The 10705-nt window shown below is 49.3% G+C and overlaps 1 protein-coding gene across 1 annotated transcript; it reads right to left on the reverse strand.

The window, feature by feature from the left end:
• Positions 1-6931: 6931 nt before the first annotated feature.
• Positions 6932-7348, reverse strand: LOC122548341 (late histone H2B.L4-like). The gene has a single exon (XM_043686880.2). The coding sequence runs from the start codon at positions 7265-7267 to the stop codon at positions 6932-6934; it is 336 nt and encodes a 111-aa protein (XP_043542815.2). The 5' UTR covers positions 7268-7348.
• Positions 7349-10705: the final 3357 nt, after the last annotated feature.

Below are 10705 nucleotides of genomic sequence, written 5' to 3' on the forward strand. Positions count from 1 at the left end.
ACAAAAGTTTCCAGATTCCTCTTTCTCTGCCGAGATTGTGAAGTTTTTTTTCTACGTTTTTTTCTCTGTTCTGGTATTGCTTTCCCATTTCCCGACGTGCTTCTACTTATGCGCTACGCCAGAAATTCCAGCTGAGCTCAACCCGAACCTGGATATTATTCACGATTTCTGCTCCTTAAAAGTGTGTACAGATTACTTCCTTACTGCAGGAGTTGAGTTGTTTTATTTCCTCAGAGAGAGCAGAACTTCCGCCACTCCTGTTTTTCTTTTTTCCTTTTTTTTATTACCCCCACACCACTGCCTGACTGCGGTAGTGCTTATTTTTCCCCAGCCCCCATGGTGTGTGTGTGTGCAGGTGTGAGACACAGTAAAAGACACAAGGTGCACGAATCTTTGTTCAATTTCCGCCACCAGGAAGAAAGGAAACACCCGAGTGGCCAGTGACAAGCAGTGCCCTTCACATCAAAGGGCAAACAGTGATCAAACAGTGAAGGGAAAGGTAGGGATTAAGTCGAAAGAGAGTTGGAGGGGGAAATGATGCGTTCACCTCTCCCTGAACAACTCTAGGGAGACCGCGTGCTCCTTCTCCAGAGACACACGGACTCTAAGGAGTTGAGTTGTTAATGGGCTTGGACATTGAACCACGTTAAGGGAGACACGTTAAGGCTTTTAATAAAGGCTGCTGACAATACCCTGTACTCAGGCAGGCCGGAGTGGCATGAGATTTCTATTTGGCGTAAGTGAGGACTGCACATACTGGAGATTAGAGTCGAAAGTGTGGTGCTGGAAAAGCACAGCTGGTCAGGCAGCACCGACGAGCAGGAAAATCGACTTTTCGAGCAAAAGACCTTCATCAGCCTCATTCCCAATGAAGGGCTTTTGCACGAAACGTCGGTTCTCCTGCTCCTCGGATGCTGCCCGACCTGCTGTGCTTTTCCAGCACTACACTCTCGACTTTTACTCCGCCGAACGAAACTCACTTCATTGTTGAAGTGCTCCGATGGACATGGATGTCAAAGTCCCTCTGATGTTGTTAGGGACCATTCAATGTGCACCCCCTCTTATTAGTCCTGAATTTTGACAGCTGTTTTCCTTTAGTTCCGTGCAGGTCTAACGCTTGCATTGCCTGTTATATATTAGTGTACTTGCATCATTTATATACAGATGAATCTGAGAGACGGTTATCTAGTTTTGAGAGAATTTGTGGCTCTCAAAAGAGCCGTTTATGTTCAGGATCGTGAAAAGAGAAGGGAGTGGGGGATGTTTCTCCGCTCACTTCCTGGTCTTCCTCGGCCTTGGCTTCCTCTCGCCCCGTCTCTTGCGGGGTTTCTTGTCGGGTGGCTGGGCTTCCTCCCTGGCGCAGGCGGAAACGGCCCCTTCCTTGGCCGGGAGCAGGGCTGCGGTCGGAGGCGGCTTGGCCCCCTCCTTGTGGCCCGCGCTGAGCTTGAGGGAGCCAGTGGCCGTGGTCTGCACCAGCGAGCCGCTGTTGACCAGGCTCTGGATGGCGAGTTGCACCTTGTCCTTGTTGCGCTCCACGTCGTAGCCCCTGGCCAGCAGCGCCTTGCGGAGGGAGGTGAGCGACAGGGCCCCCCGCTGCTTGCGGGCAGACAGCGCCTGAAGGATCAGCTGCGAGATCCGCAACTCCTGACGCCGCTGGCGTCGGTAAGGCCGTAGCGGCTCCTGTTGCTGCTGAGGAGGAGGAGTCGGAGGCGGCGGCTGCTGCTGTTTCCTGGCCGCCGCACTGCCGGCCAAGGCTCGGCGCACCTTCGGCATAGTCCCTGAGTTGAGACTGACTGAGCCGCCGTTAGCCCTTCCCCTTCCATTTAAAGACTCGGGGCGGACGCGGTGGAGACGCCTTTCAAAGTGGACAATGGGGCGATGGTGGCACCACGAGAATGGAACCGGTCTCCACACCCACACACCCGCGGTTTTCAGGAGATACGAGCTCGATACCCATCCCGGGACCTGGTAGAATTTAAACCCAATTTAATAAACAAGCCCAGATGAGAAACCCCAGCTCCACGCACTAGAGACACTGATTCAGATCCAAATCCCGGGACCTGATGGAAATGAATTCCAATTCATCGTAAATCTTCAAGTAGTGGTCAGTAATGTTTGGTACTGTCACTGGACTGGGAAAAGTCCAGACACCCCGGCTCAATGTTGTCGAGTCGCAGCATCGAATCTCACCTCGGGACCTGGTACAATTTAAATTCAATTCATCAAACATCTGAAATAGGTCAGGTAATGTCACTGGACTAGGAACAATCCTGACCCATCGGTTCGTGAATACATTGAATGTCTTCCAGACCCACAGTAAATGGAGTTGATTCTTCAGTGACTTCAGCATAGCCCAGCAAGTCAGTCTTCAAGGCGAATTTCTGATGGGCAACAAATGTTGGCAAAGCCAGAGATGCCCTCATCCCATGAAAGACCAAAAAATAAAACAATAAAAATAAACGCTGAGAGAAGGCCAATCAGCCCTCTGTTTGAATTCTGTAGATTTATTTCACACTTTTATTGAAATTTCTCCACTTTTTGTGCTAATAGTATTAACAACTTGAAAAGTGTGTTTGTAAATTTTAAAGTCAAGTTTTGTTTTTAAAATAAACAGCTGAAGAATCTCCGCGGTCCAGGGGTCTGTTTGAGGACGGCCGGAGTAGGTTTCTCCGATGATTTGTTAGTAGTTTTTAATCCGTCCAAGCGATTTCTAGAAAACGCTTCAGGGTGCAGAGGACAATGTGTATAATTTGTGATCACTTCAATTTAACTTCATGATGAGTACGAAGATAAATTTGTTCATGTGCCATCCATCCTTTGCAATTTGTATACCTTTGTATAAACCTAAGCATCTCTTTTCCAATCACTACTCATGGCTTTCTGTGTGTCTCGGGAATCTGAAGAGTCTGGAATTGTCTGCAATTTGGCTTTATTTTTCTTCGTTAGTCTAAATATAACTCAAACATGTTACACAAACGTAGCGACTTTCTGAATATTTTGTGGATGTTAGAAGTACAATTCAGACCTCTGTGGCAATAATTGGCTTCGACTCTTTCTGAATGTCTTGTGGCTCTGAAAAGAGCCTTTTTGGTTGTAACTTGAATAGTTTTCTTTACGTTGTAGAGCTTTCGCTTTCCCCTTCAGCTGCTGCTGTTCTGTGTGTCCGAGCCGCCCTGGTTTGCCTTCGCCGAGGCGGAGACCTCTTCCTGAGACGGGAGTTTACTCGCTTCCTCCAGGGTGTTGGCCGCTTTCCTGGGTTTGGCCGGCCGGCGCTTGGCTCTCCGAGGGCCGGCCCTAGCTGCCGCCTTCCTCCCGGGCTTGGGTCCCCTGGCGGTGCGGCGGCCCATCGGTTCTCTCCTGCCGACTCTGCCGGACCTCGGCCTGGTCTTTTTGGGCGCCACGCTCCTCTTGGGTCTCTTGGCGGCGGCGGGCTTCCGGGGTTTGCGCCGGTTGGAGACGGAGGCGGCGCCGATGGGCGGGTGGGCGGCCGCGGAGGAGCTGGCGGAAGACGGCGGAGACGGCAGCATCTCGCCACCCCTTCTCAGTTTGTTCTTGCTTTCGGCGCCGCGGACGGCGGTCTCCGCTTCCCTCTGCGCCTTGGTGCTGCCGAGCTTGAAGGAGCCCGAGGCGCCGCTGCCCGAGGTCTGCACCAGGGAGCCCTTGGCCACCAAGTTGCGGACCGCCTGCTTGAGCCGCCAGCGGTTGGCCGCCACGTCGTAGCCGTTGCCCGACAGCAACTTCTTGAGGGCGGCCAGCGACAGACCGCGGCGGCCCTTCTTGGTACCGGCCGCCGCCACCGCCTCCAGGATGCGCTCGGACACCGTGGAGCTGCTCCGGGCGGCGGAGGGGGGCGGTGGCAGGGCCTTACCCTTCCTGCCCTTTTTTCGGGCCGCCAGGGTGTCGGCCATGACCGCGGGGGTAAGGGGTGTGTGGGTGGGCGGTGGGTGTCCAAGCTCAGGGGTGTCTTTGCCTCTCTCGCCTATCACTGGAAAATGAGGAATCGCCCGCAGCCGCCGCCGCTATTTAAAGCCCTCGACCGGACGCTACAGAGTCAAAGACCAACGAGATGAGAAAAGTCCTCCTGACTCTGAGGAAGGGTCAATGGAATCGAAATTTAACAAGAATAAAACAAAGAGCTGCGGATGCTGAAAATCTGAAACCACAGTCAAGAGAGTCAGTAGCTCTGGCAGAATGTGTGGAGAGGTTTTGAAGAAGATTCGTTGGACTCTAAATATTAATTCTTAGTTTTCTCTCTACAGTGTCAAACATTGAATTTCTCCACCATTGCTTCATACTTCCAGTCTCCGCAGTTTTTTTTGTTTCATTTTTGTTACCCTGAACTTGTTTTTTTTTAATCCAGCAAAGTGTCGATGGTGCTGGAGAAGCTCAATGATATTAGCGGAGAGAGAAAAACCGTTAAAGTTTCGAGTCCTGTGACCCTTCGTGTTTCTTTCAATAACTCCCGCCCACACCCCTAGTTTCGAGGTTTAAAATCCTGTTCAAGGTTCTCATTGAAAACAATAATTCACTTATTCCCTTTCGCAGTCCACAAGTACTGCCAGACTTGCTGAGATTCTCCAGTATTCTCTCCTTCTGTTTCACGTTTTCAGCCTATGCTGTTCTTTTTTATTTAAATATATACACAAATCACCCTCATCCCTCGTCTAAGCAGAATCTTTTTTCTTCTCTCTCCCTGTTTTAAAGCCTGCACGTGTTTTCTTTTAAATTTGTCCCATTCTATCCCAATATTAATTGGGATAATCATAGCATAAATGTTTTAGAAGAGGCCGATTTCTTGAAGTGGACATAAGATTGTCCAGTTCAAAAATATTCAAGATTGGATAAAAAATCATACTGAGACTTATAACAAGTAAAATAGGAACAAACGAACAGATGCCCTAAAAGATTTAGGAAGTACAGAGAGGAACTCTTACAGAGCAGTTGTGAGAATAATCTGCCTCCACTTAGTTCCTTCTTACCTTATGCAATTTCTTTTAGGCATAAACTTGGCAGTATTTGACATTATTGCTCGATTTATTCCCTATTTCTCTCTCCTCACCATCATTCTCAATTTTGATAGTTGAACAGCACATGCCTGGGATTCAATCTCAGAGAAAATTACTTCCTTCAGCAGAGATGTTGCCTTGGTTTTAAGTGGAATATTTGCACTCAAGGTTCTTTATTGAGTATCTATCCCCTCATTCTCCAGCTCAAGTGAAACAACACCTCTGGTTGATCTACAGTGAGAGCGAAAACTGTGGATGGAATGGATTCACAAATGGTAAACAATGCACATCATTCACAGTCGACCAGATGTGACTGAAAAGATTGAGTTTGACTGAATTCAGTGACTGCACACAGAGGTGGATGACTCTTATGATTGCAAATTAGAGCCCAACTCACATCAGGCTACAGGGAGGACAGAGAGTTCCCATCATGTTATAAAACTTAGGTTGCCAGCACTCTCTCCTTGGAGCTAGTCTATTTGGTAAAAGCCTGGGCCTCTGTTGTTAGACTAAGCTAGTAAGGATTGACCGTTACAATCAGTTCACAATCTCACCACGCCACTGCCAAGATGATGGATATGTATTTTATTTTGATCAAAACAAGACTGAGGAAGTCTCTGAGCAGTTAAACCTTGGGGCTTTGGTGACAATTCACTTCAGACTGGAAACCCCACTGGTTCTGGATGCAGTTCCTTTTAATTTGTCCCCTTCTACCCCAATATTAATTGGGATAATCATAGTAGAAAGGTTTTAGAAGAGGCCGATTTCTTGAACTGGACACAAGATCCCAGCAAGTTAAGTAAGTAAATAAATAATTACAAAGTAGGAATAGTTGAATCTTTCTGATGGATATTTTAAGATTAGGCAATTTGTTCCTTCTCAATCTCTCTGCCGCTATTGCTACACTTGGAATAAATTGCAACCCTGTTTGAGGTTTGATGTGTCTCCAACAAGGGCTCTTTTATTTGAGATAGTTTAAAATGCCGTTTTCTTGGGAGGGGATTTAATTGAAGGTCTTATTTTCTGGTGGAAACCTAGGTTTATTTGATGACTCCCTAGCCATCTCTTGTTAGTCTAAACCAGTAGAAATTGATTGCTACAGTCAACATCATCACACCCCTACCAGGATAATGAGTTTATGTTTAGCTGAAACAAGATGACAGAAATCTGGCTACAGTTGTGTGGGGGGTGTGTTAGAGACCACACCGGAGAGGTGAAAAGAAATCACAGATAGACTTATAAATAAAGAAAATCGCAGCTGTGTTCCGGGTTCAAGTACCGCCTATTATAAAGGTGTTATACCTGCCTGACAACAGGTAGTTTAAAAATATCAATTAACGATTTCAAAAATAGAAATAATTGGCAGACTGTCAAATGAATAAATGGATTAGTGATCGGACCAGTTGGTTAGTTTATGCAAATATTTAAAATTAAGATTTGTTCCTTCCCAGTTTTCCAGTTACTACATTTGGAAAGTTAGTCTTGTCTCAGAATTATTTTTGAGCACCTTTTCCTTTTTAGGTATGATTTTAATTTTAAGTTAACTTATTCCTTCCTACTTTCCCAATTGTCACACTTGCAGTAAATTAGAGCCATGGAAGAGAATTTTATAAAAGCAGTTTTCTTCTTGGGCGAGTTTAACAGGAGATTGTTTTTAAAGTTATTGTTCCCGTGTGGGAGGGGTATTTCAATTACGGCTTGTTCCTTTCCTTTGTTGTTCCGCTCGTAAAATTGCAGCCATGGGGTTTTTAAATTGCTGTAGAATTGCTGCTTTTATGGTATGGTTTTAATGGGTGCGTCGAAAATTGTTCGCTGCTACAGCCCTATTTGTGAACAGTTGGAGTGGCTCTTAGAAGAGCCGTTTTTCTTTTCCGGGGTGGTTTTAACAGGGAGGTATAATCCCGGTGGGGCAAGGGGACACAGCCCTACTTGGAGCTGGTGTATTTGGTGACCGCCTTGGTGCCCTCGGACACGGCGTGTTTGGCCAGCTCCCCGGGGAGCAGCAGGCGGACGGCGCTTTGGATCTCCCGGGAGGACAGGGTCTGCCGCCGGGTGTAGTGGACCAGGCGGGAGGCCTCGGCGGCCAGGCGCTCGAAGATGTCGCCTACGAACGAATTGATGACACTCATAGCCTTGGAGGAGATACCGGTGTCGGGGTGCACCTGCTTCAGCACCTTGTAGATGTAGAGGCTGTAGCTCTCCCGGCGGCGGTTCCGGCGGTGCCTCCGGTCGCTCGCCGCCCCCCGGCGGGACATCTTCATCGCCGTCTTCTTTGAGCCTTTCTTGGAGACGGCGCCCTTGGCGGCACCGGTCACCCCTGTCGAAGACGAGGCAGAGATGGCGGCCGACGAAGCGGCTGAGGAGGAGGCGGCGGCGGACGACGAAGAGGAGGCGGTGGTCGGCATGATGGACTCTGGCGGCTGCCTCCTCTCGGGAAAGTCGAGCTCTTTCAAGCCACGGCGTGGAAGAGACAGACCAGCGCCGCTGTCCCGGGTCAACCCTGATATTCTCAGCTCCATGCAAATGAAGGATAGGAAATCCTCAATTCCCATTGTGTGCCCCGTGTCCAAATCGCACAAATCATAGCGAGGGACAGCGTCGGGGCTGTAACTTTGCAAGTGTAACAACTAGAGAGGTGGGGGTTGAGTGCTGAAGAAGAGTCTCTGGATGTTTTTCCCCTCGTGAGAAAATCCAGGACCAGACGGCACAGTCTCAGAAGAAAGGGCACCAATTTCAGACTGAGATGAGGAGGAATTTCTCCTTTCAGGGGGTTGTGACTCCTTGCCACAGAGAAAGCTGTGGGGGCAGAGTCCGGGTGTATGTATACTTAAGGCTTTTCTTGATCAGTCGGGAAATCCAGGGAAAAGGGCAGGCAAGTGGATGTGAGGAATGTCGGATCAGCCATGATCCTGGTGAATTAGGGACAGTAGGATCTAATTATACCCGATCTAATTATACTCGACTTGTTCACCTCCTAATGTTGCCTGACCTTCCAGCAACTTGTTTATCTACTTATGATCCTATTGAATGGCAGATCAGGCTCGAGGGGTCCTGGGGAGTGTTGCTGAACAAAGAGACCTTGGAGTGCAGGTTCATAGCTCCTTGAAAGTGGAGTCACAGGTAGATAGGATAGTGAAGAGGGCGTTTGGTATGCTTTCCTTTATTGGTCAGAGTATTGAGTACAGGAGTTGGGAGGTTATGTTGCGGCTGTACAGGACATTGGTTAGGCCACTGTTGGAATATTGCGAGCAATTCTGGTCTCCTTCCTATCGGAAAGATGTTGTGAAACTTGAAAGGGTTCAGAAAAGATTTACAAGGATGTTGCCAGGGTTGGAGGATTTGAGCTACAGGGAGACGCTGAACAGGCTGGGGCTGTTTTTCCTGGAGCGTTGGAGGCTGAGGGGTGACCTTATAGAGGTTTACAATATTATGAGGGGCATGGATAGGGTAAATAGAGAAAGTCTTTGCTCTGGGATGGGGGAGTCCAGAACGAGAGGGCATAGGTTTAGGGCGAGAGGGGAAAGATATAAAAGAGACCTAAGGGGCAACTTTTTCCACACAGAGTATGGAATGAGCTGCCAGAGGATGTGGTGGAGGCTGGTACAATTACAACATTTAAAAGGCATTTGGATGGGTATATGAATAGGAAGGGTTTGGAGGGATATGGGCCGGGTGCTGTCAGGTGGGACTAGGAAATATTACTATTATTATCATCTGTACGGCTGAGAATGAGCTTCATTATTTACATCCCAGTGCCACCCTCACATTTAATAAATATCATAAAATTAAATTTGCCGAGATGACTCTTTCTCTGAAGATATCAGTGGCTCTGAAAAGAGCCTTTTTTTCGGTTGTTTTGGTCATTTATTCCGCTCCTTCAGCGCTTCCCAGCCCCTGGCTCAGCCTCCTCGGAGCCGCTCTCTCCTGCTCCCGTCTGTGGTTGAGCTTCCTGCCCCCCGGGCGGCGGCTCAGCGCCCGGCAACGGCTCCTTGGTCGCTTTCCGGGCCGCCCGAATGTGACCACCGGGTCTCCGGACCCCGGTCCCTTTGGCCGCTTTCCTCCGTCCGCCGGCGGCCCTGCCCTTCTTCCGGCCGCCTGGCGGCGGTTTCTTCCTCCGTCCCGGGCTCCTCTTCCTGCCGCGGGTGGTGGCGGCTTTCCGCTGCCGACCCCGAGACTTGGGGTTAGCGGCGGCCGCTGCTGCTGCCACCGGGCGGTTCTGACCCTCCGGATGGTGCTGCCGGTTGATTTTAAAGGAACCCGATGCCCCGGCGCCTGCCGTCCGCAGCAGCGAGCCGGTGGACACCAGGCTCCGCACCGCCTGGTTCACCCGCGAATTGATTCGCGGCACGTCGTAACCGGCGGCCGACAGCGCCTTCTTGACGCCGGCCAGCGAGAGGCCTCGGCGGTCCCGGGAAGACCCCACCGCCTCCAGGATGTGCCCGGACATGGTAGGAACTCCCCCGCCAGCGGCCGCTACCTGCCGCACTTTGGGCGCGCTCCTCCGCCGCCGCCCCTTCCTGCCCCGGGAAGAACCTTCGATCAGGTCGCCCGAAGCCATTCCGGTGGCTACTAACGCCGGGCGCCGCCTTCAACACCTCCCCCTTCCCCCCGCCCACCTCCTCCAGGGTCCACCTCTGACACCGCAGGGACCGATACTAAAGGAACGAGGCGCAGCTCCAGAGCCTTTTCAATGTTCAAGGCGGACGTGAAAGGCGAGTGCTCCGATTTAGACCCAGCACGTGCTTCCAGGACGGTCGGGATTGTTGCATTCATCCATTCCTCTCTGTGTTTATAAAATCAACTTGAGGCACAAGCTTTTATATATACTTTTTAAAAATCACTCCGTTCGCTTACAACATCTTTAAAGCTCCCATTCCACGATGTGCGCAAATCTAATTTGGTCGAACTGCCAACCCATCTCTGCCCAGGTGCCTCTATGACAAGCACCAGTGAAGCTTAATTTTCAATTCAGGCTTTGTAGACCTCAGTCAGGTAACCTCTCTCTTAACACCTGTACTGAGAGGTGTGAACAATGAAGGCCAGTGTGCTAAACGCTTTCTTAACAACCCTTTCTACACGTGATTAAAATTTCAAATAATTTCGTACCTGAACCTGTGGATCTCTTCTACAACACTACCCAGGGCTCTACCATTAGTTGTATAAGTCCTGCACTTGTTTGTTTCCGCCAAAATGCAATACCTTGCATTTATTCAGACTAAAGTCCATCTGCAGCACCCCCCCTCCCCCGCCCCCCGCCCATTGATCCAATTGATCAAGATCTTCACTGTCTATGTATCATAATTTTGGCGTCATCTGTAAACATACTAACCATCTTTCCTAAATTCTCAACTGAATTGTTTACACAAATTTCAATCAATTGTTGACCCAGTTCTGAACCCTGTGGAACACCGCTGGTCACAGGCCTCCAGTCCGAAAAAAACCCTTCAACACCACCCTCTGTCTCCTATCATTAAAGCAAATTTGTATCCATTTGGCAAGCTGTCTCTGAATCCCATATGATCTGACTTTACTAATTAGTCTACCGTGCGGAACCTTGTCAAAGACTTTACTAAAGTCTGCTGCTCTGCCCTCATCAATCTTTTTGGTTACTTCCTCAAAAAGCTCAATCAAGTGTGTGAACATAATTCCCCCTTCACAAAACTAAGCTGACTATCCCTAATTAATCCTTGCATCTCCAA

This window comes from Chiloscyllium plagiosum, unplaced genomic scaffold, assembly GCF_037043375.1.
Source record: "Chiloscyllium plagiosum isolate Xiang-an unplaced genomic scaffold, Cpla_swu_hap1 HiC_scaffold_35, whole genome shotgun sequence".
Taxonomy (NCBI): domain Eukaryota; kingdom Metazoa; phylum Chordata; class Chondrichthyes; order Orectolobiformes; family Hemiscylliidae; genus Chiloscyllium; species Chiloscyllium plagiosum.